This window comes from Neodiprion pinetum, chromosome 7, assembly GCF_021155775.2.
Source record: "Neodiprion pinetum isolate iyNeoPine1 chromosome 7, iyNeoPine1.2, whole genome shotgun sequence".
NCBI lineage: Eukaryota > Metazoa > Arthropoda > Insecta > Hymenoptera > Diprionidae > Neodiprion > Neodiprion pinetum.
In genome coordinates, this window is record NC_060238.1 from 3,110,721 (window position 1) to 3,137,875 (window position 27,155).

At 36.7% G+C, this 27,155-nt stretch overlaps 3 protein-coding genes across 5 annotated transcripts; all 3 read left to right on the forward strand.

Annotated features, from left to right (window-relative positions):
• Positions 1-116: 116 nt before the first annotated feature.
• LOC124222976 (putative inorganic phosphate cotransporter) lies at positions 117-6,387 on the forward strand. 2 transcript variants are annotated; one of them, XM_046634540.2, is made up of 3 exons: positions 117-476; positions 1,400-1,623; positions 2,858-6,387. In XM_046634540.2, the coding sequence occupies exons 1-3, from the start codon at positions 446-448 to the stop codon at positions 4,091-4,093; spliced, it is 1,491 nt and encodes a 496-aa protein (XP_046490496.1). In that variant the 5' UTR covers positions 117-445; the 3' UTR covers positions 4,094-6,387. The 2 variants fall into 2 exon arrangements, with proteins under 2 accessions (XP_046490496.1, XP_046490498.1); XM_046634542.2 differs by lacking the exon at positions 117-476 and adding an exon at positions 735-993.
• A 6,044-nt stretch (positions 6,388-12,431) lies between these two features.
• Positions 12,432-21,953, forward strand: LOC124222975 (putative inorganic phosphate cotransporter). 2 transcript variants are annotated; one of them, XM_046634538.2, is made up of 3 exons: positions 12,432-12,842; positions 19,286-19,515; positions 19,771-21,953. In XM_046634538.2, the coding sequence occupies exons 1-3, from the start codon at positions 12,818-12,820 to the stop codon at positions 21,025-21,027; spliced, it is 1,512 nt and encodes a 503-aa protein (XP_046490494.1). In that variant the 5' UTR covers positions 12,432-12,817; the 3' UTR covers positions 21,028-21,953. The 2 variants fall into 2 exon arrangements, with proteins under 2 accessions (XP_046490494.1, XP_046490493.1); XM_046634537.2 differs by lacking the exon at positions 12,432-12,842 and adding an exon at positions 17,431-17,674.
• A 1,234-nt stretch (positions 21,954-23,187) lies between these two features.
• LOC124223239 (sialin-like) lies at positions 23,188-27,094 on the forward strand. Its single transcript, XM_046635023.1, has 3 exons — positions 23,188-23,329; positions 24,142-24,365; positions 25,022-27,094. Exons 1-3 carry the CDS (start codon positions 23,305-23,307, stop codon positions 26,264-26,266), a joined length of 1,494 nt encoding a protein of 497 aa, XP_046490979.1. The 5' UTR covers positions 23,188-23,304; the 3' UTR covers positions 26,267-27,094.
• The last annotated feature ends 61 nt before the right edge of the window (positions 27,095-27,155 follow it).

Sequence of the window (27,155 nt, forward strand, 5' to 3'; positions counted from 1 at the left end):
AGATATCACGGAATTCGGTGATAGAACACAAGCGGTGCTTTTTTCCTCTAAAGTACGTCGACGTCGAAGAAGGGGAAACTTCGCTAGCATATAAGGATCCCGAACGGTGAACATCAGGTGAAACGGTTAATCAAACACGACGCAGGCGGGAAGCAGATTGATATCTCTGACTTCTATCCCCTCTGATGAGCTCCTCGAGTGCCGGAGTTTTGTTATCGTCGAGCAAACAGGGTAATATAAGAGGCAAAAAAGGCAATGGTGGAGTACTCAGTCAGCCGAGTGTAACGCGACAGGCTTCTGAGAAGAAGAATACGTTGAGACCAGCGTGTAGATATCGGATATAACCCGGAAGTGGAACTGTGGACCGGAAGCCGACGCTACGTTTTTTCATCCGGCGATTTTTGCTTCCGGTTGAAAATCAAGAGATCGGACGTTCGGCTTGAGGATGAAGATTTTGACCGGTTGGAAGGCGTGCTGTAAGTGAAGCACTGGAAGTGGAATTTGTTGTTTTTTTTTTCTTTTTTTTTTCAAATAGTGGTGCGGTTTTTGCCAATGGATTTAGTCACCGAGAAACTTCTCGTCTAAGATATAATCAGGTTAATTTTTATACGCCTCGTTAGATGGACTGTGGATGCCGGACCATGATTTTTCCCATTTTTAGAATTCGAAAGTGTGCCAACTTTGACTATACATCGCGAATATTATTACGCTACGAAGCGCGTATCGAACATTCTTTTATAGACGACCGGTTGGAGATGTTTTGCAATGTTGTTATTCCTCGGTTTTTCGTCGTTCTCTCATCGGTTATTCGTAGACTCGCGAACACCTGCGAATGTACGTTTGTTCGGTAACAGTTGTCACTTTGACGATAAGTGCAAAATAAATATATTCGAATTCAATGCCAGTGATAAGACAAAAGATAACGATTTAGTTTGAGTAATTGTAACCCGTGTGAGTTTACAGACTCGGGAACAAATTTCGCGGACATAACAGGTACGACTTAACGTATTTTGAATAGATAACGATGTGCATAGAATGAATGTTGAAAAAGGAGGATAGAAAAACGGTTACCTAATTGTTTCGAATAACTTTGACGTCGAGTAGCTAACAAAAACCATATGTCAGATTGTTGTTAGCGAATAAAAATCGTGATCGGTTGAAATTATTCTTACTAAATCGAGGCCAATCACTTTGACGAGTTGCGTTGATGTTCTAGAAATTTTTTCTCCACAAGTTGATGTTGTTTTTTAGAAAGTGATAAACGGGAAAATTATTCGGTGAAAAGAGTTCTTCGTGGATGAAATTCCACTGTCGTCGTGAAATTGAAGCATCAACCGGTTTTACCATAAATTCAATTCTTTGCCATGATCGTCACAGTTATATGTCTGTTTTTGAAAAGGCGCCCCGGTGTCGCAAAGATGGATATTTGCGCTAATGGGATTTCTGGCAATAACCAACGCCTACGCGATGAGGATATGCCTGTCTTTAGCCATAACGGAAATGGTAGTGAGCGAGGATTCCACCGACGATACGGTCGACGAAACGCTTTGTCCTGCCGTTAACACGACGACGACGTCGTCAAGCAATTCGGCCGGAACCTACGATTGGGATGAATCACTGCAGGCAAGAATTGACACAGAGTCAAGTTAGAAATATTTTGGGAATACTTTCGATCCGCAATATTGCAAATGAAACATTTAGATTTATCGTACTGGAAGTATCGTACTGTTGGAAACACGCTTAAAGAGGCAATATTTACAGACTATGTACCAAGTTTTATGTTTCCGACGTGTTCGAATTTGCAATACTCCCAGTACATTTCGATTTTTACATTCCAAATATGTTTTAAATTGCAATAATCCTAGAATCTTGAAATTTCCCGCATGCTCCAAACGTGTTCAAAGTTACAATATGCTCAGAATGTTCAGATTTGGATTTTGACAACATGTTTCAAATCGGAATATTCCCGGAAATTTCGGATTTCCACATGTTAAACATGTTTGATATCGCAAATTCTCAAAATATTCAGAATTTCATGTTCCCAAAATGCTTCAAATCGTGATATTCCCAGAATATACCAAATTTTCTTTTTCCAAACACATATGAAACTCCAGTCTCCCCAAGATACTCAGATTCCCATGTTTCAAACATGTTGAATACTGCAATAATTTCAGAATGCTGAGATAACCACGTTCCAACATCTTTGAAACTGAACTAGTTATACTCAAATTCTCAGGGTCCTTTCCTACGTCCCAAATCGTAATATACACCGAGAGAAATTTTTAGTACCGGTTACCGCTCAGTCCTTAACTATTTTCATTTTTTACCGCAGTCGAAAAATATAGTTCTAGGTAGAAAATGAAAATCAGTTTTCTAGCTGTTACCGAAAGTCTAGTATACGTTGCTATTCTTTCTCATTACGATCACCGTTACTATATTTTCTTGCAACCGTTGCGAAAATTTAACGTTCGTGCAAGAATAAATTGACGTTAAAGCCTTGTTTAACTAAAAAAGTAGAGACAATCTCACAAACTGATTTTGCGTTGCAATTACCAAAAAAGTATCGACGATACCGCAAAATGGTTGCGCGAACCTCGTTTTTCGTAATTTCAACAATAATCAAACAGTTTTTTTTTTTTTTTTCAACCATACCTGTTTTACACAATTTTCATATTTGCTATAAGAAATGAAATTCTTCTCGGCGTATCGACAACCCTCAAACTTCTACATTCCCAACCCATTCCTTAAACCTCGCGTACCTACTCAACGATCTGAGGTAAAATCCTTCGGCTTCCACCAATCACGTCCATAATCTAAACCAGACGTCCCAATTATAACGACACGTTTTACTCCCCAGGGTATCATCCTATCGGCGTTCTTCTGGGGTTACATAGTGACGCACATACCAGGCGGTATGCTGGCAGACAAATTCGGTGGTAAATACACCCTGGGTCTGGGTATCCTGTCTACCGGAATCTTCACCCTGATAACACCGTTGGCCGTGGAATGGGGTGGTTCGACGGCTCTGATAGTCCTGCGCTTCCTTATGGGTCTTGGCGAAGGTACGACCTTTCCGGCGTTGAACGCGATGCTTGCGCACTGGAGTCCGCCGACTGAGAGGTCGCGGATCGGTTCGCTGGTCTTCGCCGGTGCTCAGATTGGAACGGTCTTCGCGAACGCGGTATCGGGTAACTTGCTCCACTACTCGCCGATCGGCTGGCCGTCCGTCTTCTACCTCTTCGGGGCGATCGGTGTTCTCTGGTTCCTGGTCTTCGTCCTGGTCTGCTTCAACACACCGGACGAGCACCCGTACATATCGGACAAGGAGAAGAACTTCCTTACAGACTCGACCAACGAACACACTCACAAAAAGATTCCACCACCCCCCTGGCGCCACATCCTAAAGTCCGTACCTCTCTGGGCCCTTGTCGCAGCCCAGATCGGACATGACTGGGGCCTCTTCACGATGGTCACTGACCTCCCGCTCTACATGAGCAACGTTCTCCACTTCTCAATCAAGTCCAACGGCTACCTCTCAGCTCTGCCCTACGTCGCCATGTGGCTGGCAAGCTTGGCCTGCTCACCGGTCGCCGACTGGCTTATAAACAGTGGTAGGATGTCGAGGACCAACGTCAGGAAGCTCTTCACCACCACTGGTTCCATGGGACCAGCGATATTCATCATCGCCGCCTCCTACGCCGGGTGTGATCGCGTATTGGTCGTCGCTCTGTTCACCATAGGCATGGGATTCATGGGTTCTTACTACCCGGGGATGAAGGTCAACTCGCTCGACCTGACGCCCAACTATTCGGGTACCGTAATGGCGATAGTTAACGGGATCGGTGCCGTCTCCGGTATCATAACGCCTTATCTTGTCGGCGTTCTGACGCCGAACGAGACGGTCGCTGAGTGGAGACTCGTTTTCTGGATCGTCTTCGCCGTCTTCACCATCACAAATATCGTATACCTTTTCTACGCAAGCGGAGAGGTACAGTATTGGAATGACCCTAACTTCCTGATACGTGAACAGGAGGAAAGAAAGAACAATGCGGCCGGCGAGAAGAAGGAGAAATCGAAGAAGGAGGTCACGTGATTAGGTTTCTCGCCCACCTTCACAGTCCTCTTCGCAGCTTCGAAAGCCAGTCATGATACCTCGTCGAGAACTAATCGTTCCACCATTGTCCACCGTATTCTCATTCGATTTCATCTGTGTATAGACATCTACATTATGTATAGTTGTTCAGAATTCGTGAAAATTCATCCTTACTTGTTTTTTTTTTTTCTACGATAAAAAAAGAAAGAAATAGTGTCGCTTGTGGTCGTTGTATGTACAATGTTTATATATTTATGAAAATAACTATAACCATGAAACCGGCGGCGTTTTTATATCCGCAAACAGAGTTAACTTAAGGTAGTCGCGATAGCTAAGCTGATTTTGGAATTCAGCACCCAACTACCTGTTTTATTATCTGTTGCTGGTTACTAGCTGTCATCGTTAACTGATTTCGTGTATATCGGTTAATTTTTGTTGTTACGTTATCGCCAATAGATTGGCCCCTGCGTGTCAGAACACAATCTATACCTACATCGCATTTTTTTTTTTCTTCATCCGCCGATGAAGATAATGTTATACAGTACACATGACGCATACTGTATTGTTCACATGATTTAAGCTGTTATTTCGATAAAAAATATTATCGCCAATCGTATGCCGGCAGCTGTCAAACGCGTCTGAAGAGGCAATCAATATTGACGAATAACACACGTCTTTCGTAGCATCAGATTGCAAAATTTAACGAGTCACGAAAATCACTCGATTAAATCGCTTCTCTATAGAGGTTTTACAAATATTAGTTATACTTTTATATGCCTTGACAAATTGCCAAGTCAACAGCTGTTTTGGGCCTAAAAATGATCTAACAAGACAAATCTTGTTCCGATTTTCTTCTCAAACTCATGTTTTGCTTTCCAAAGCTGTATTGACTTCACTGATAATTAGCTGGATCGATTTCTTCTCTATCGGAAACGTCCGAACGATAATATTCAAACCAGAGCAAATCTGAACCTATGACAATTAATAAGAGAGTCGAATAAAACGGGGAGGGGGGGTCGATATAATTTGACTATTTCGATGAATGAGACATCGTCTACCCTGGCTACCATTAGCAAGACAATTTTGAATATTTTATCATTGGAACAAAAGAAATAATTATTAAATCGTGTCCGAAAATCCCCATTTTGCCAAATGTGCGGGTAAGATGAGAAGGATGGTAAAATAATGAAAACGTATTGCATCGTACAAACAAAAGTTACACACAAAGTTGAGTTTACAGTTACGAAAAAGCTATTTATTATCGATAAAAATAGTCGCAAACATAGCGTCGTCAACACTAAAACAATTTTTACATATATCAAGCTTTCGGCTATTTCGCGTATGATGATCATACAGTGAAATTGATTGTTAGATATTGTTATCGATTACAAAGCGGGTTACCAGTGTTCTAATCAAAGCGGAGTATGGATCCGGTTACGTAATCTCCGTTTCAGGTTAATTCCCTCAACTGATATTCCACATCACGACTTGAAATCCTGTCGACAAAGATAAGCGCTAAAAGTGCGAGGTTGACTCGATCCATCGGAAATTCGGGTCTGCCAAATTTTCACTGTTGCATTGGTTGTTTTTCACATCGTGCATTGGTTGAAAATATTAGAATCAGTCAATTACGATTTCAGATTATGCTTGTCGATATTATTAGACGGTGTATGATTTTCAACAGCCAAAAACTACATGCCGATAATCTGGATCGTTGCTGCGAACGAAGGCGAACGATCCGATCCATGAATTGATCAGAGATCGATTTCCGTTTCCGATGAAAAATTTAGCTTTAGTTTTTTTTTTTCGACCTCCGAGGAGGATTTCAAAATATCGTTGAGCCACAAATTCTGTTTCTTTACTATATTCGTTAGACGTGATCTTTTTTTAACCGGCAATATTCTCGTTTCTTGGATTATTCGCCATCTCTAAGAATTTAATGAATCGAAGTGTTTCGGCCTGAGTATAAAAGCAAAAAATAAATAAAGTAAAACAAGAATATTCATGAGGATGAGCTACGAATCAACTTCTCAAAGTGTAAAAATAGAAAAACTGGTTTACAGAGGAACGGAATTTTTTTCGTAGAAATCGGAAATGTCAAGTAAATGTACAGGATGTGTGACAAATAATCAGAAACGGAATGTCGGATAATGTAAAGATCTTGATCGTAAGAATACCGCTGTTGACAATTAATCAGAAGAAGAACTCTGAATAATTAACTTATGAACCGAAATTCTCTCTAAATCATACGAATTGACACTGAAAAAATTATAAATTGGTAATAAATTTAATGAAATTCTATTTTCCTCCCACTGTCCTTTACAAATGAAAGAATAAGAATAATTTTTGTAATCTCAGTCGTGTCATTTAAGGGGGGGGGGGTCAGGGTTTGCACTTTCGAAAAATCGAATTTTTTGTTGCCTTATCTTATTGTTAAACATTTCAAGAATATATTCCCAAAATTTCAAGTCGATCTTAGCAAACCTTTTGAAGTTTTAACACTGTAGCTCTGACAGCAGGTATGCAGCTTATTCACTTCTATCGTTCTGGTCAATTATCCTGTTTCGAGAATATTTTATTCAGCAAAGACAGGTAAGCAAAGCCATAAAGATATATTTTATATTTGTATGTATACTATACACTGTAAAATATTTTAAAAAGAGAGACGAGCGTCAGTTTGTCGTTGTACGTTAGATCGTGCGCTTGTGATTTTTTTTCAAAACTACTTTTTCAAAGTCCGTGTTCACTGCCGTTTAAAAATTACTTGACCGATTCATTTCAAACTTGGTACACATTTGCTACATATAAAATACCTCCCCCCAACGTTTAGTTGAAAAATTTTTTTTTCACATTAAGGGGGTTTTCCACCCACAAAATGGCGGAATTTTTCCCGGAAAATAACAGTTTACACTTTAGATGGCCACCAAAAATTTTTAAATGAAAAAAAAAAAATAATCATAGAACGTTGGGGGGAGGATTTCATGATACTTTGACTAAATTTTAATGGTTTTTGATTTCAGATAATTTCCCACCGAAATATAGCGAACACCGCAAATTGTTTTTTTTCTAAGACGTTTTGGGGCAAGCTCTGTCACCGGCTTGTTTTTCAATATTTCCGCGTGAAAAAATTACGGAATATTGTTAAAAGTATACTTGATAACGTACAAAAGGTTTGAATGAATTTGCTCGATCCATACTTTTAAAAAAAAATTCACAAATGAAGTGTTTTTTTTTTTACGCTGAAACCCTTACCCCCCCTTAATTCCTTACCAACGGCAGTATCATTTTTCCGAATGCCGACAACCGGCTTCGCGTTAACGTAACGCAAATTGTTTGTCGACAGGCGTTTTTTTGTTTGCGGGTCGCGAAGCTTGTGAAGATGCAAAATTCCATTTTACGTAAATCCTCTAATCCCATAGATAGTAATGAAAATAAACAACTGATCCACGATCAAGTAACCGTATTTAGTGTGAAAAGTAGACAAATAAATTCCGAACAATGATAAGGAGGTATTAAGCTATTAGTACAGTAATTTATAATCTACGTTTATATTTTTCAGCCAATTCTTATCGAGGTCGTGTTTATTCGGCTATATTTATTTTTGGCTTAATTATATTACTTTTCCCCTACGATACTTTTCATTTTCACTCGAACGCTTACGATTTCTGCAAATTTCTCTTCTTACTCTCTTTTAATATTTTTGGTTCTCGTACATTTTTTTACACGTCTCTAAAGTGTATTCTTCACGAAAAAGGCAAACCAGTTTTTTTTTTTTTAACTCGACCAGACTCGATTCGGCTCGTAAAAACCGCGTATCAGACGGTAAGGTAGCGCCACAATCTGGCACGTGAGAGGAAGTTGGCAATAATCTTCGTTAAGCACAACGTCTAGCTCTGTAATTCAAGAGTGCTTCGTACAATCAAATGCTATGCCCAAGGAGCATGTGCTTACAGCGTGATCTTTAAGTCTCCGACACAACACTCGCGGATCGTGAGATTCGTTTGGCATTATTTTTCAACATTCAAACGCGATCAGAGAATACGGATTGAGGAAGTCGCACAGTGTTTATAATGGCTGTTTTAAAGATTTTTTTTTGGGTATTTGTTTTTACGACAAATCGTCGAGATAAAATTTCTCATAATTTTTACATTATATTTATTGATATTTAAACAAACTTTGTGCATTTTTTCGTGACGAAATATTGAATTTAACGTAATGTAAACTGTCCAATATCAACGTGTGTCAAAAAAGTGCAGCATATTTATTATACTTATGCTTATCGGTCGAACTATGATAATCGTGATCGCTTTGGTAGTTTGTATTTTACGCAAAAACTAATTGAAAATTGCATTTTTTTTTTCATTTTTTTATCTCGTAAAACAAAAACCACCAAAGCAATTATCATTATTCTAGTTCACGCTACAGGTATGAGTATAATAAACGTGTTGTAAAAAATTGAGCAGGATCGATCAAGTGCTTTTTGAAATATCGTGAGTCTACTTTTTTTCCGCATACGTTCCTATCAGGCTATCAGGCAGACATTAGGTTACATTCACTATTTCGTCTCCGACAATGCACAAAGTTTGCTTAAATATCAATAAATATAATTCGAAAATTATGATAAATTTTATTTCAATGGTTTGTCGTAAAGAAATACCTACCCAAGAAAACCTTTAAAAAACAATCTCTACACTAGACGACCCCTTTCAAAGAATTTATTTAACCCATAGGTTACTTTACTTTGGGCCGTTAAAGACCTCGACCACTAAAATGCTTATCACGATTAAATAACTGATTATTTTAATTTTCAAAAATCACCAAACAGTCTTCAAACTGTCTTTCAAAAGAGAGTACAAGCCGTTTTGAGAAAAAAAAAGGAGATAATTGATGTGAAAAAAAAAATTGAAAACATTTTTAAAAAATGACTAATTTTACCAAAAGAAATCACAGCTCTTTAAATTTTCAATTCAATAAACTGAAAATCCTACTCAATATACACAAGATACGCTAATTGAGGTAGAAAAATCGTTTGATAGTGGTTGCTGAAAAAAAAATCTTTTTAGTTTGGGAGTTGAAGCGATGTATTTTAGTAAAAAAGTTACTATGCACTTTTGCCTCAAACTAAGAGTAAAAGGAGCGAAATGCATCATTTTAAAAGTTTAAAATCGTTGAGAATGAAAATTTGAACAACAACGCTCGTAACACGTTTTTTTTCTTTTTTTATCACGTCTAACAAATTTGACAACTCAAAACAGGGTCAGTAATTAATTTGGCAAGTAATTCTTGACGATTTCGCCGAAACGATGGCAGGTGGGAAGAAACAATAAATCACTAGGTAATAATTTATATTGACGCGAAACAGCTATAGATCGATAGATAGATAGATATATGGATGGATGAATAGACAGATATAGACAGATATGATACAGAGTGATTGGCGGCGGTAAATTCGCTTTGAAAATACGAAATCGACTTAATCGTTGACGGATTATACGACATGGAGTGAGAATCCGATCGATCATGCGAAATTTTGTAAAGTAAGAGAGAAAAGACGGATTTGAGAAGTTGGAGAGATATTCAAAACAACGTCCTTGCAAACAATGACTCGATTATTTTAATCCGTCTCTTGCTCATCGCGGATTATTAATATGGTGGCAAAGACTTTGTCGGCGCGTTAATTAATATACGATACCTACACCCGCATATTATTTTTATTTTATATCTTTACGACGCACTCGAGTATCGTCGTCGATAATTACACGCCTATTAAACACGAGTTAAGGGATTCAGATGGGAAAATATTCCTATGTTTACCGTCGTGGACTCGATCAATTCGGACCATGTATCACACAGCCGCCTCACATATTATATCAGACCGTAATCCCGAAGTCGCGAATCAGCGAAAATAGGGCAGGAGCATTAATGGATTAGTTTTCCACCTGGGCGAAAAAAAAAACAAAATAAATAAATAAAATTCTCACCTTGTTATCGAGACTTTGACGAGGAAGGTAAATTCTTCTTTCTATTTTAAAAAAAGTCTGGCCAAAATGGCCATCGATCGATTCTGTTTCTCGAAATTTTCTAAAATAATTTCATGTTCGAATAACATTACCAAAAAATTTTTACCCAAATATCCGATAATCTCTCGTCGCATTTTTCGTTATCAAAATCCTTACCCAATTTATCGTGGAAAGTTCCAAAAATTAATTATATAATAGATTGTTCGAATAACTTTTATTTCGAGTACTCGTTTTTTATATTGCTTTTCGTTTTTTTCTTTGTTCATAGTAATAATTACATAAAAAACGTTTGTTTTTTTTCCCCCTCAAATATTGCAATTAGCAGAAATTATGTGTGACATTGAAAATTCCCGCATGAATTTTAATACTGACTTATTTATTACCGGTAATTTTTGATCCGTGATCTATAATTTTTATTTTATTTATTTATTTATTTTTTTTTTTTTTTGAAACTCGACAACGTCGATCAATCAAACTCATTCATCGATGACACGTCACTTCGCTTCCTGTTAATATGGCAATGTGACAGTTTGTATGATGATCGATTACGCAAACATCGAGTCGAAATCTATTATCGGTAAAAACGAAATCTAATATTCAACGCTAATTAACAAACGATTCTCGAGTTGTTCAGGCTGATAAAAAAAATATTCAAACAAAAATAATACCCGCGGGAAAATTGGCAAAAATCTGATTGTAAAAGAGGAAAAGAAAGACAATAGCCACACAACGACGAAGTTTGATATTCATTCGAAGATACATTCGTATTTCGAATTTTCGCAAATTTCTACAACGATATTCGAATTCCAATAGTGTGCGAATATTATTTTTTACAGTCAATTTCTTTGTTTGCCTCGTCAATAGGGTTTAATTTTTTGTATATCCGCGGCATTATGCACAAGAATTTGAAAAGGAAAAGCTCAATTGTCAAAAAAGAAAAAAAAATCTCTTAGGAATACGAAAGCTTGAAAAGTTGAAAACAGGACGAAAAATCAGTTTCAACGTGCAAAAGTTTAATTCTATAAAAAATGATACTTGGGATGGAAAAAAAGTAGATACGATCGTTAGATTAAAATCATTTCAAAACGTAAAATTGTAATATAATCAAGACATTCACCGATGAATTATTTAATGTTTCCGTTAAATTCAACCGTCCGTTATTATTTCTCCGCTTCTTTTTTTTTCTTGTTTCTCGTATATGACAATGCTCCGTTATTACAGGTTAGAGTATCGCGATTGTTTTTATCGCTGAGCATGCGTCAAATACGCATAAATGTACGTATAACACGTTCATATTATCCAGGTACAATAACTTTGTGCAGTTGATTAGAGATGAAAAAAAGAAAAATTTATATCGGTGTTCGAAAAATTTGCTAAGATACAAAGTCAGTAAATTACAGTAGATTGATGAGTATTTCTTTGTTTATGTATAACAATGAGATCATAGAATGCCTCTTGAATTTGTAATACGTCAGGAAATTGGTATTACCAGTTACAGTCTGTTATGAACCGCGTGCATTTCAAGCTTCAATCGTTTTCATTCACGTTTAGTTTCACTTTGTCGGTGTTCTATTCTTACCTCACGTGTACGCGATTGTTGTTCCTGTTTATACGATCTACTGTATCAAGTCTGTAAGAGCTACGCGTCTGTTTTTTTTTCTTTAAACTTGCATATTTCAAGCTTCAAGCTGCAATCTCCCAGTTTTCAATGTCAAATCAAATTAGTCAGGCTTTAATTATTCGTTATTAACTTAGAACACTCAAGCCTCAGGTATTGAATATTAGTTTCAGATTCTCATAAATCATACTTTTGACCCTCCTTCTAAATTTTGATTTTCAAGGTTTCAATTTTAAACTTTTGTGTTAAATTTTATTGATTTCAAAGTTTTCAATGTCGCCGTATATAAATTTTGAATCTCAAGGTATCAATTTTAAACTTTCGTGCTAAATTTTCTTGACTTTCAAAATTTTAATGTCACCATATCTAAATTTCGATTCTCAAAGTATCAGTTTTCAACTTTGACGCTAAATTTTATTGATTTTCAAGTTTTCAACATCACTGCTGAACCTCTGACAATATTCTATTTTTCGCGATCTCCTGCACACCTGTCGCAGCATGAAACTGCGATCATTCGTTTGATTACCAACTTCCTGATATTGCGAAAAACTCAACTTCGCAATAATTCACCCGTGCGGCAGCGTCAACAACGTGGTTGCTTATCTCGAGGGAAAACGCAGAAATGCGAATAATAGAATAAATTTCAAGCGAGTGCGCACACGTCCACGTGTTCAACATCGTCTTGTTATTTGCAAAAGCAAATGTGCAGCAGCACCGTCACCAAAACCAGCATCAGTCAAATAGCAACAGTCTGTATACTAAAGTCGAGAAGATCACAGACCGAGATATCGTCGTGAAAAATTAGAAAACGCGATTTCAACGATAATAATTATTATAAAATAACACATTGTTATAACGCGAGAAAATCAATTGTATAAATTATTGGCTAAAACTTCGTCGTGGTAAAAAAGAAATTGAGCAATAATTGTATAAAAATATCAAACTCAAAGTTTGAATGAAAATTGTCGGTTTGTGGCTCGAAAAAAAAACAGATTCAAAATTACAAATTTTTTTCAAACTTCGTTGTTATATAATATATTTTTCGCCGCAAGTTATCGTATAATAATTTTCCGAAATATCATCGTGATGATTCCGTCGTGGAGAATTTGCTGTGAGTACAATATTATTATTTTAGAGTTAAATAAACGCTATTTAGTATCAAACATTATTATTAAAAGATAATTTATTAAACGTTTTCAAGTATATCTACATTAGATATACATAATATATTATTAAATTGGTAAGACAATCGAGGTATATAATTGAGAACACGTCAAACTGTCAAGTAAAATAACGCGATAAATTCCTTTAAATAACATATATATATACGTACGTATAATATCTGAGTTTATAAATACCAATTAAAAATTTTTGACACATAAATTATGATCGATCGTTTGATAAAATATGGATAATTAGGCCGCAAATTGACGGACGATTTAATCCGTTTAAACCAAGTTAGGTATAAATCTTATTTCAATTTCGTTTGTATGATTAATATTTTCCTTCTTTATTTTTACCCGTATTGCATACCATACGCATCGTTGTTATTTCAATTGACACCTTCTATTTTTTCTTCCTTTCGAATCGCTATCTACATGATTATTATCATGAAAACACATACGGTCAGTATGTCAAGCTATTCACCTAACTTGATTCAAGTGGTAAGTTCCTGTATGCTGCGGATGGTTTACCGGTATAGAATGTACGTATGCATGTATATAAATAAAAATATATACATGTATATATATATATGTATGTACATATCGTGTGTTGAACACCGAACGCTTGCACGGACAATATAAACGCGAAGAGACAATTCCTTCTCTGAAAAATTAATACGTAACGCGACATTAACCGCGATACAATCCTGCAATAGAATTAATTACTCGGCACTATCAGAGATAGTGAAAATTACTGTATCATAGCTTTCTCATAGCAATATCTCACCAAATTACAACTCTCAATTATCATCCGAGCAATAAATTGCATTAACGATGAGGCGACGAGTTGTTAATATGTCAAACTGAAGTGGGAGAGGAGTATTCTGATTTTTCATCAACATCGTTGATTGACGTTAAGTTTAGTTAGAGATCTGTGTAAAAGAAAAACTGTAAATTATAATTTGCAAAATTTGCAAAATTTGCAAAATCAAGCAAACGCTTGAGAGACTTCGAAAGGGGGAAAACAAAATTTTTTACACCCCTCTGTACTGTAAATGATTCATCTATTTGATACATACGAGTAAATCGGGTTGATATGCGTAAGAAAGGGAAAAAAAACGCAACGCAATAAATGATAATCTCATCTGACAAATGAGTTTGTAAGTAAAATTCAAACGACGCGGTTGATCGTGAAAAATAATATTTCAGATTGCGGTATGATTGACGACTTTAACGTGATTAGTATTAACTATGAAAGGTTTGAAGAGTTGAAGTTTTTCTCCTTTTCTAATAATCACATTTAATTCTTTTATAATCGTTTTGAAATCGTAACATCGATTGAGTTGCCGAGCTTTATATGCCAGTGAAAAATAACTATTCAGATTCTTATGGCAGTGACAATGAGCGTGAAAATAGTATACTTATTTTTGAAAAGTTGAAATAAGGCTATATGAGGAATAAAAAAAAAATTCCTTCGAATTTTTAATATTACATACCTTATCAACAAATAAAATATCTAGTTTCATGCAATTTTTTTCAACGAAACAGAAAAATTATTCTATTTCACATGCTAATAACAAAGAAACGAAAAATTTTGTAAATGAAAATAACTAAACGCACGAAACAAGGATTTAAACGCGTTACTATTTCTCCTTACCTTTTTCATATACTGTAACAATCCAACCGTAGACCAGCCGGCAAAAGCCTCGAGATAATTGTATTATTGTAATACGAGTATACGATGCGACTAGAGAGAATAAACAAAAAATTATCAAAAGCGTCGTGTCATAAAATTCATTTACGATAAAATTTCACGCGCAACGTTCACCCAAATTGATCAAAATTTTACTCATATTAACACCGGTTATTTAAAATTTACACGCATAATTCATAAAATACATATCAGTATAGAGTGTTGATACAATACAGATTTTTTAATTTCTGTTTTTAACTTCCTTGAAATCATTACGAAATTGAAATTATTTCGATCATGTCGGTAAGTAATTCGTAAATCTGTGAAATTTTCATTTCGGTATAAATAATTCTCTGCCAAGTAACGATATAAAATTCTGTGGCATAAAAAAAAAAAACAAAAAAAGATACACTCGTAATCTTCCGAGAGTATTGAATTGGGTTTGAAAGAGCTCGAGTGCCGCTGTCTTAGCTGGCCAAATGACTGGGGATGGAATGTTTATTATCGAATATCATAGAGCCAGTTAAATCCGTGACTGCTGTTCGATTTGTTTTATCATTGAATCAGAATGAAAAGGCCGATCGTTGAAATTCATTTTCCCACCTAACCAACCGATACCAACGATGAGCATCATTATGCGTATTATGCGTAACAATTTCATATCCAAATTTGGACACGAAGTAAACTCGGCTTGTTGACGCAATAAAAATTCTTAAGACATAGCTAGGCGATTGAAATGGCTCCCCTTGCCGTACAGCCTTGAAATATTTAACCAGTCGTGTAATAAGTCGTTACAGTGATTAATGCGTGGATGAGAAAAAATATATCAAGAGATAAAAATCGAACAACGAATCCCTGTATCGCGAATGAAATTATTATTAATTCGCTTGTCGGGAGGGTCATTTTCGATTTTTTTTCTTATTGTCTGATTGGTAATATCGATACATATATTTTTTTCTTTCTCTCTTTCTCTCTCTTTAGGTATTTATTAATTTTTCTGATTTCGTTCTTGATTATACATATGCCGCCTGAGAGGACTTGTCCCAGGGCGAACAAATAAACGCTTCTCTCTCTCTCTTTCTCATAAATATAGGTCAACATATACATAGGATTGTAAATATTATACCCAAATCTTTTCAATTACTGACACGCGTATCGCCGCGACACTTTATGTATTCCATATCATCAACGTCAGCTGTGCACCTGCTATCAATAACTAGCAGTCACAGTTCTTATTCCAAACAAAAAATTCTAGGCAAGTAATTAGTTATTCTAGAAGCGAAAGTTAAGAAAAAAAAATAAATATATAAATAGATAAATAGATAATGAAAGATTATTTTGATATTATTAATTTTTTTTTTTTTTTTCAAAATTCTTTCACCCCGAAACACAAGCTGCAACATTATGGGTTTATATTCGAAATATGATGTAACTATCGCGGTTCAAGCCACTGGTGGAACGCTGCGCGTGATGACGTCACGGGACAGCAACGAATCCGCAATGTGGGCGCGAAATTCGAATAGTTTCGATGATTCTCATCGGCGATACGAGGAGGACAAACGAAGGAAAATTACCAAAGTAACAAGACAATCTTTTTATGGATTTGTGAAGATTGTTTGCGGAGTGCTGAGTGATAAAAAAAATTTTGCATCGAAATTATCTACGATGACATTATATTTGTTGGAAAATGATAGCGAGATTTTTGCTGTCAAGTGTTAAGCTAGTGTGGGATTTATTATAATACATTGTGTGTGTGTGTCTGTGTATGTGTGTGGTAAGTATAATACAGATGGAGAGAAATTAAAGAAAGTGGCGGGAAAGAGACGTGAATTAAAAAAAAAAAGAATCAAGATTCGGTCTACGCGACAAAGTTCCATATAGATGGTAAGATTTATTGTTCAAGTTTATGCAGAAATAGTAATTATTATGTCGTACAATTCTGCTTAGAAATTTAAAAAAAAAAAAAAAAAAAAACTCGCTAATAATTTGGGACAGTCAAGTTCACGTTGTTAAAAATTTTATAAGCAAAATTTGATCAGTTCTGTAAATTGCTGAACAAACTGAGGGTGTTAGAAGAATTGAAGAAATATTGAAGTAATCGTGATCGGTAAAATGCATTTGATTGCCAGTCTTAAAACGTGAAAAAAAAATCACGGAAAAACAGGTGATTTAATTTTTCAAGTTTGTAAATGTTTGTAATACGTATGCGGTTTTCAAATAATATAACATTAAGTTAAAATTGAATAAGTAAGTGAACAATAAAATTTTTCGAAATCTTATACATTACTTAAAAACCTTTGGAAAAACGCTTAATAAGATTAATTTTTTCTGTAGATTTTGAAACGATATAATCGATACGATTGATTAAAGTTTAAATTGAAATGAAAATAGATACCCAAGATCTTTTGCCTCAGAGAATTGTTTAAGAAAAGAATTACCGAATTTGTATGAACTAAACTTAGATTGTAAAACACGACTATCGACGGTGGTACAAAAAACATTTGTTTATATTGCATATTAAACGATTTTCGATAAACCAACAATAACATACCATCATCGACATTTATATGTATATATATATATATATATATATATATATATATATATATATGTATGGTTGAAAAATTATAGCATCGTGAGCAAAACATGAGAATCGAACAAATTTAATTGCTAAATGAAGGTTATTAACAAAAATGGTAAAAAATGATGGACCAAGGTATCAATAAGGACGTCCATGTTTCTTTGCCGCACCGGAATTTCTTACCTCCTCAGGCGAACGGCGATCTCATCAAAGTAAACACACCAGATTATATATAAGTCGGTTTTAAGGCTCGCAGATAGTAGAATTGCTCTGTTGTTCTCAGAGAGTGCCAACAGCAGCGATCAAAGCTGGTCGGGTCTTTTAACACAACGTTATTATTGCAGACGACGTACAGACATAATAGTTAGAGGGTTGAAAATATCATCGAGAAGAAATTATTCTAACAATATCCCGTCGCTTTTCATTCGTGTTGAAAAAATTGGCTCATTTTCATCCGTCGCTACGGCAGTGAACGAAAACAATGTTTTCCCGGTTTCAACTTTTTTGTAAGTCAGATTCAATATAATTTACCTTCGTTATTGTAATCAACTATCATTATCACTGTAGTATCGACACGAGAAAATTCATTCATTGTTATCCGCATCGCTCGTCGATTCATGTTCAGTGAAATAGTTCTAAAATAATAATAATAATAATAATAACGACAACAACAACAACAGGAATAACAACAACATAAACCAAACGGCAGTAAAACGGTGTCGGATTATACGCAAATCTTGCGCGAAAATATCAGTGAATACCTTTATTTACGAAGATAATAATTACGCCAATATAGAATCTTAATATTTCGTAATATATACAATAACCTACGGATATTATTTATCTGTCATTTCAAAGGCGTTTTTGCGTAACCTATATAATATTTTCGATATCACCGATACGATGAATAAAATAAAATGAAAAATACAACAGTCGAGGATGACGATGAGAAAAAAAAAAAAAAAAAAAAATTAAAAATCAAATGTCAAAAAATGGATAGTCCGTTGAAATTTTTAGAGGATAAAATATTTTTCCGCGTTCGGGTATAAGCGAAAAATTTAATTATAATCAACGTTCGACAAGCTTACAACACGGTGACGGCGAGAGTTTTATTATTTCGTATCGAAACGGAATACAATAATTTTTCGCATGAAAATTGACGAAATAAAAGTTGAATTAAGAAGAGAGAAAAAATAAAAAAATACAAAAATACATTTTTAACCGTCGTATGCGACGCGCAATTTTTTTTACACACGTATATTTATATTTTGCATTACTGATACCGATCGTTATCCGCGATGCACACTAGCCACGATTTCGAGTATCGTCGTCTGGGTCTTTACAAAGCGGTTGATATGCGGAAAGAAAAGAAAAATGATAAAAGAAAAACATGACAATAAATCAAAATTTTACAAGCAGTCTTAATCCTTGTATTGCGCAATTTGACAGGTTAATATCCCACCTCTGAAATGATTTACATCTGCCGTTTGCCCGGTTATCAGTTAAGGTGGATATGTGTAACAAGGATACAAGCAGGTGTATCTAAACCGTGTTATTTCAGTTTTCATACACACATAGTAACGCTATCAGTCGCTTGGGATACGCCGAACGATGCAGAATACGAAAAACCGATCGGTTTCCGATCCGACGTATGTAAAGTTTTCTTTCCGAACGTAGGTCTTCAATTTTTTTTTTTTTTTCGAAATGAAGAACGGAGGGATCGGGCATTTGAGTCAAAAATGGTATTTCTAAAATGGATATTGCAATGCGAAAAAGACGATCGAAGTGTTTTTATTTTCGAATTTTTCTACTCGGAATTATACCTACTTTTTAAATTTATTATTTATTTATAAAAATTTAAAGATGTATGGAAACCCGACAGAATTTTATCCAAGGTTTGACGTGTGAAAAAACAAATATTGCAAATGTCGTATCATGGTAATGAAAAAATTTCGAATCACCGTAACAGAAGATAATAATGATATTATCGTAATAATTGCGAACATGCGGATCGAGGATGAATTTTTCGTCTACGACTCGTGTTAATTTTTGTTTTAAACGAATGAGATATGATAGCATAAATTTGTCACCAAGTTTTTTCGTTTCTGATTATACAGGCGCCGGAATACCGCAGAGATGGGTTTTTGCAGTGATGGGATTTTTGGCGGTTACGAACGCATACACGATGCGAATTTGCCTATCACTCGCCATAACCGAAATGGTTAGTACGTCGGCAACTTCGGCGAATGATACGAGCCTTGACGATACTTGTCCAGATCTCGATTCTAGCACATCGAGTAACAGCAGCAGCAGCAGCGGTACTTTCGAGTGGAGCGAATATACACAGGTGAGGGGATAGTTTTTTTCCCTCCCCCTAAATCGTCTCAAACTTAATAAACTACTAATCGAGGCAAAGTTTCAAATGTTCTGAAAACCTACGCTCAAAGTTTTGCGCAAAATGAGAGAATTAAAAAATCTGTAACACCGAAATTCGGAACGATCGAAATTTTTCAGTTCTACGAATTTCTGACTCGGTGAAACTTCGCCGCTTCGATTTTTTGCTCTGGATCATCGATATTTCAAAATCGTTCTCATCCCGCAGGGTATAATCCTGTCCTCGTTCTTCTGGGGCTACATAATAACTCAGCTACCCGGTGGAGTGCTGGCCGACAAATTCGGGGGCAAGTACACCCTGGGCCTGGGGATATTTTCGACAGCTGTTTTTACCCTCCTGACGCCGGTGGTGGTGGAGACCTTCGACGCGACGGGCCTGATTGTCCTACGATTTCTGATGGGCCTTGGCGAGGGCACGACTTTCCCGGCTGTGAACGTCCTGATAGCCCAATGGGCGCCGCCGCACGAACGTTCGAAAATTGGGACCGTCGTTATGACGGGAGCGCAGGTTGGAACGGTGCTGGGAACAGCGCTGTCAGGGATTTTGATACGATACTCGTCTCTGGGCTGGCCGACGGTCTTCTACGTCTTCGGGGCCTTCGGCGTGCTCTGGTTCTTCGTCTGGCTCTTTCTCTGCTACAGCACGCCTGCTACGCATCCCTTCATTACCGACCGAGAGAAGCACTACCTCCACGAGACTATGAACGAGCACACGCACAAGCGCGGAGGCCCGACGCCGTGGGCCCGTATTATACGTTCGGGTCCGCTGTGGGCCTTGGTCGCCGGTAAGGTAGGGCACGACTGGGGCTTCTACACGATGGTTACCGACCTACCGCTCTACATGAGCAACGTCCTGAAGTTCTCGATACAGGCGAACGGGTTCCTATCGGCTCTGCCGTACGTCGTCATGTGGATAGCTAGCATCGCCTCCTCATGGCTCGCCGACTGGCTCATTAAACGTGAGAAAATCGGCATAACGAACGTGCGAAAGATATGCACGACCATAGCATCGGTCGGGCCCGCCATTTTCATAATCGCCGCATCGTACGCCGGCTGCGACCGCACCGTCGTCGTAGTTCTCTTCACCCTCGGCATGGGTCTGATGGGCCCGTTCTACCCCGGCATGATGGTAAACGCCATAGACCTCAGTCCCAACTATTCGGGGACCCTGATGGCAATCGTAAACGGAATCGGCGCGATTGCGGGAATCCTCGCTCCCTATGCCGTCGGTGTACTGACGCCTAATCAGACCGTCGGCGAGTGGAGGGTCGTCTTTTGGATAACTTTTGTCGTATTTTTCGTATCAAATTTAGTTTTCGACATTTGGGCAGACGGCGAGGTTCAACCGTGGAACGATCTTATGGAGGAAATTGAACGACAGGCGAGGAAGGAGATCGAGAGTAAAAATGAACAGGGTGTCGCTAATTACGGTCAGACGAGAAACGACGGCGACGTCGTTACGTGAACAACGGCATTTTGTCGATCATTTTTATATTTTCCTTAAACTCGCTAAAATAACGAATAAATCATCGTCGTCGTCGTTAATATGATTTAAGTTATTCAAACTTTTGTTTTTTTTTTTTTTGTTTTTTTTTTTAACTCATCGCAAGAACGCATCAACCGCTTAGCCGTTTATAAATGATAATAGACATACGTAATTATATTGTGCTCGCATCCGTTATATATACTAGTCACTTATACTGGAATAATTTTCGTCATGTTTCCAATTTCATCTATATGTTTGCATGATAATCATTAAATGCCGTACTTGTTGTACTTCTCGGTTTTCCAACTTTCGTTCCCGATTAAACTGATCGGTTGGTTAGGAAAACTGGCCAATTTTTGGCGGACTGCAATTATGAAGAACAAAAAAAAAAAAATTAACGAAATGAAATAAAACAATTTATAAAGAATGATTATTATTACTATGTAAGATTGTTATATCTAATATTCTCTGAGTGTATTTTTTCTAATTCCGAATCGATTGATTTATCGGGTTGTATGTGAAACGAAAAAGTTAAACTAAGAGAAAAAAAGAAAAAATACACAACGATAAAAAATTTGTAACATTTTTCAAGCATTGATCACGTTAATGATATGCAATAACTTGGAAAACTCGTCGTCACAGACTTTTACCATTATCCTTTTCATTTTCTTTTTTTTTGTCTTTTTTTTTCTTGTAAATATTTAGATCGTATATAGATATAGGACACAGAGTATTAGAATATAATATTATGTGTAACATTATAAGGATAGTGTGTAAAATTTATTTAAATATTAATATAAATTACATAGGTCTATAGATGCATGTATGACATATTACCCTATTATACGTTCTCGAAGAAAATTTTTATTATTTTATTTATGTACCATAAACGAATAAATTTTAATACGGATACTATAAATACGATCTATGAAAACACCTTCCCTTATTCGTCATCATTTGTCATTGTTATTCATTTGAAGAATGCTTCATGCAGATAAATTCGACCAATGAATAAAAGTCGAGCTAACAACATCGTTGAAATTGACAAAACCTTTGCAGTTTAGAAGATTATTATTATCGTTATTACGACCGTTGATGTTGTTAATTTTTTAATGGAAAATTTAATTCATGCCTCGATTCGTTTTCAATTTTTTTTTTTTTGGCGTATTTTCGATCGGTTCGAGTTGAATTTCAATATTTACATGTTCAAGAGATACGTAATACATGTAATTAGAAAATTCTTTTGATAATTATGATTTCGGATTTCTTGTCGCTTGGTACGTCGATTGTGAAAAATCTGCTGCCACAATTATATGGCTCAATCGTGAGTGATTATTATTCAGGTGCACCATTATTATGCACCAGCGTGAATTAAATCATACGATGATGTTTGCAGACAGCCGCAAGATAGTTTGAAAAATTTCAATAATCCCAATGATCCAATCTCGTTTAGAAATCTTTGACCTCAATTTTTCTCCATTACGATTTTATTCTCAGTTTAATTAATCAATCATGCTGTGAGGTAAAAATTTCCATCTGTTGTAATAAATTTAGAAGCACATTACTGTACTATCTTGTCAACTATAATTGGGTTTCAAAATTCTTGTTTTTATCTTCGGTAGCGTATTTTTTGTCGAGCAGAATTATTATACTTCAATTCGCGGGATCCGGTCTCAAGGGATCAGAACCGAAAAAATTAGCTACGGATGACGCGTGGAAAAAAATGAACGCGTCAAACTGTCAAGTCGAGTTTTTATATTTTATTTTTTTTTTTATTTATTTTTCTAAAGTACCTAATTATAACGTGATCAAATCTTCCTTCATCTCCCAAAGATAACTCGCACATACGCGCTTGTGTGTAAATACATCTGTATACCTACATTTATTCGTGGTTAATCCTCGATTACATCATATAGATGTACGGATTTTTCAATAATCTAGCATTTAGTGACAACTAATTATCAAACAACCAGTCGACAGGTGGCTGACAAGCAAAATAAGGTTTATCATCGCTTATAGTATAAGCGTTTCGTAAGTATTCACAAAGACTTTGATAAATTCAATATCAAAGGATTATACAGCCAGTATATAAGACTTTGATGAGCGAGAAATGACTTATTCGCGTCTAGGTACCACAGTTCTTAACTTTCCAAGCCCTATCCTCCTTCAACTCAAATTTTCCATTATTTCTTATCAAACTTAGCAGATCATTTTCGAGTTAATTATTTCCACACAATCGCTATTCTTTTTTCAACGATGCTGTCGTTTTGGAGGAAATTTAGTACGTATAGTACATTGATATTCGTCGGTGTCTTTTTATTAAAAAAAAAAAAAAAAACAAACAACAAAATATAATGAATTGAATGAAATATTCCTTACAATTTTAAACATGCAGGAAAAAAAATATGAAATAAAAAAATCTGGCACAAATATCAGATTCAATTTCTTTCACTCTCATTTTCATACTTTTTATTAAAAAACAAAATATAATGAATTAAAAAAAAAAATCTCAACGAATTTTTTAATCGATTTTTTCGAAATCTTACGAACGAAATCAAACTTTCAGAAAAAAAAAAAAAAAAAAATAAAATGAATCTGACGCGTATACGATCAATTTTTTGTGGAAAACTGTAAAAAATACGGTAAAAAAAAAAAAAAAAAAAAAAAAAAAAAACGAGAAGATCAAAAAAAGGAGAAACAGGGCTTCTCTTTTATCGGTTATCCGAATTGAGGTCCCGGAAGATATACAAGGATTGGAATTATCGCGTTGCAACTGCTCGTCGTATTTTATTGACAATCGGAACAGATCATAAATTAAAATGTGTGCTAAGAAAAATAAAATAATAATGTGTGATGAAATCGGAACGGTATAAGTTGAAAATAAACAACTGGTATCAAATTACTTGAGTGAATATGTCAATAGAAAAATTGAAAAAAAGAAAACCATCAAAAACGATTCGTCGAATTCCCAAATTCGCGCAAAATGAAAACAAAACAATTAATATGAAATCGAAAAAAATAAAATAAAACCAAACGAAAATCACGTGTTACTTGCTACCGTTGGTTTCATAACTTGGTATTCTTATTCTTCAGATAGTAAATTACCTCAGCGATGGATAATGGCAGTGATGGCATGCTTGGCCCTAACGAACGCGTACACAATGAGAATAAGCTTGTCACTGGCGATAACGGATATGGTCGCAAGCAAGGAATCATCGTCAAACGATACAAGTTCAGACGATACTTGCCCATCGATTGATTCTACCTCGTCGAGCACCAGCACAGGCGGCACTTACGAATGGGACGAATACACGCAGGTTATAAATTATAATTTTCAATATCAAAATCAAAATCAAAATCAAAATCAAAATGTATAGATTCTACAGAAATCAGTTCTACAGTACAAATATTCTACAGACTCGTCTCTACGGAAATATTTTACTACAGAAAGAAATTCGAGATTCACATAGAAAATAATCCAGCATGAATTATTCTACAGAATATTTTGCTGCGTCAATTTTTCCACACATTGTGTTTGGCGCAACACAAATTCAGAGCAGTCATCGAATCGTTAAAATCAACCAATCAATTGTCAATTTCGTACGTTTTGATTTGAGTAAATTTAATCTAATTTGACTGAATTCGAATTATTTGCGTGTTGAATGCGGATTGAGTTGGATGTGTTAAAACTGGAAAACTATTCTATAGAAAATGTTCTGTACAATAATTCAAGAAGAATTATTTCTGATGCGAATATCGAATAACTTTCCTTAGGAAAATATTTCTGTCGAAAAGATTCTGTAGAACTAATTTCCGTAGAATCGATCCTCATCCATTGCGTAACCTGTGTATGCCCATTTACTTGTGATTCGAAAAAATACTCTCAGAATTTTCTACTGACCACAACAGTTACCGATAAAACGTTTCACGTCGGCGAACCCTCAGATTTCAAATGATTAACCCCACTTTGCAGGGAGTGATCCTGTCGAGTTTCTTCTGGGGCTACATAGTGACCCAAATACCGGGCGGAATCCTGGCGGACAAATTCGGCGGCAAATACACCCTTGGTCTCGGAATCCTGTCTACAGCGATATTCACCCTTCTTACACCGTTGGTGGTCGAGAAATTCGACTCAACGGGTCTGATAGTCCTGCGAGTCCTTATGGGATTCGGTGAAGGAACGACATTCCCAGCGTTGAATGCGCTGATAGCACAATGGTCACCGCCACAGGAAAGATCGAAGATCGGAACGCTCGTGATGACGGGAACGCAGGTCGGAACCATACTTGGAAACGCGGTTACCGGTGTCCTGATAGAGTACTCGTCGATAGGGTGGCCGATCGTCTTCTACGTTTACGGTGGCGTAAGCGTCCTGTGGTTCATAGTCTGGACACTGGTTTGTTTCAGCGGTCCGGAGACCCATCCCTTCATAAGCGATACCGAACGAAAGTACATCATGGACTCGATGAACGAGCAAACGCGAAAGCAAACTAGATCGATACCTTGGCGCCACATGGCAACCTCGACTCCGCTCTGGGCCCTACTAGTGGGTAAGTTCGGCCACGACTGGGGATTCTTCACGATGGTTACCGACCTCCCACTCTACATGAGCAACGTCCTAAAGTTCTCCATAACCTCGAACGGACTCCTAACCGCTATACCCTACGTGGCGATGTGGATCCTGAGCAATATATCCTCCGTCTATGCCGACTGGCTTATAAAACGTGGCAAGATGTCGACCACCAACGTCCGCAAGACCTTCACCACTGTTGGTTCGGTCGGACCGGCGATTTTCCTCGTAGCCGCGTCGTACGCCGGATGCGATCGCATCGTCGTCGTCATACTCTTCGTAATTGGAATGGGACTGATGGGGCCGTTTTATCCAGGCCTTATGGTCAACGGCGTTGACCTCAGTCCCAACTACTCCGGGACCATGATGGCCATGATGACCGCGGTCGGTGCTGTAGACGGTATGTTGGCGCCCTACTTGATCGGCATACTCACCCCCAATCAGACGCTGGTCGAGTGGAGAACCATATTCTGGATCACCTTCGTCGTGCTCTTGGTTGCCAACCTGGTCGTACTGATCTGGGTTGACGGTGAGGTCCAGTACTGGAATGACCTTGGAAACCACCAGAGCCAAGGTCGCAAGGACCTTGAGAAAAAATTCAAGCCCAGTGAAAGCAGCGGGGATCCGGAGAGCAAGGCAGTCACGTAGAGAATCTTGTGTGAAATCTTCACAGATACCCAAAAATCGTCTCCACGTGAAACGATTCGTTGTTAAGGTCAATTGGACCAAGTTTCTTGAGCTGTCACTTCGTGCTACGCACATTGGTCTTTGTCCAATTCTGGATTGCGATGTGGCGAAACGTTCCACCGGCGTCTATCATCGTCCGTAAGGTGAAAGGCACTTTTGATTTTTGTTCTAAAATTTCAAACGGTGTCTTCAGATATACGACAAAAATTGCAGACCCTGTTCGAGGAGGTGATTGTTATTTATTTTTTTAAAAATTTTTTGTCATGTGAAAACGGCCAGTGATCAATTCCATAAGTCACGGACTTCAAGTTTGATTTTGTTGTTCGGATTAATCCAGAAAAATATCGCAATCTTAAACAGTGTCACGAAGATGGAAAGTGATCGTTTTGCGTTTGGAAAAATCTCATTGCTTTCATACAAACTGTGTATTTATTGTAAGATATACTTTGCGATAGTTGATTAACACGTTATGAGAAGCTCTTCGATATCGAATGTACACATTTTCGTCGATCCCTAACGTCCAATACACCAGATACGAAAATGAACGCACTCCGCTGCGTTCGAAATTATATCAAGATTGTGTGTATTTTAATTCCTTATTCTCTTTGTCACATCAGCGAATCTACCGAAGAATGTCATTGAAATTCTGCAGAGATTTCATATTCAGGTTAAAATGTTCACGCTACGTACATTCGGAAGATAGTGTATCTTCGTACGCGTGTTTAATCGTATAAAAAATAAAAAATAAAAAAAAACAATTCAACGATAACAAGAATCGGTCGCAAAACATCTGATTTTAAATTGTTACGATAAATTATTAAACTCGTTCACAGCTGTACTTTAAGCTCAC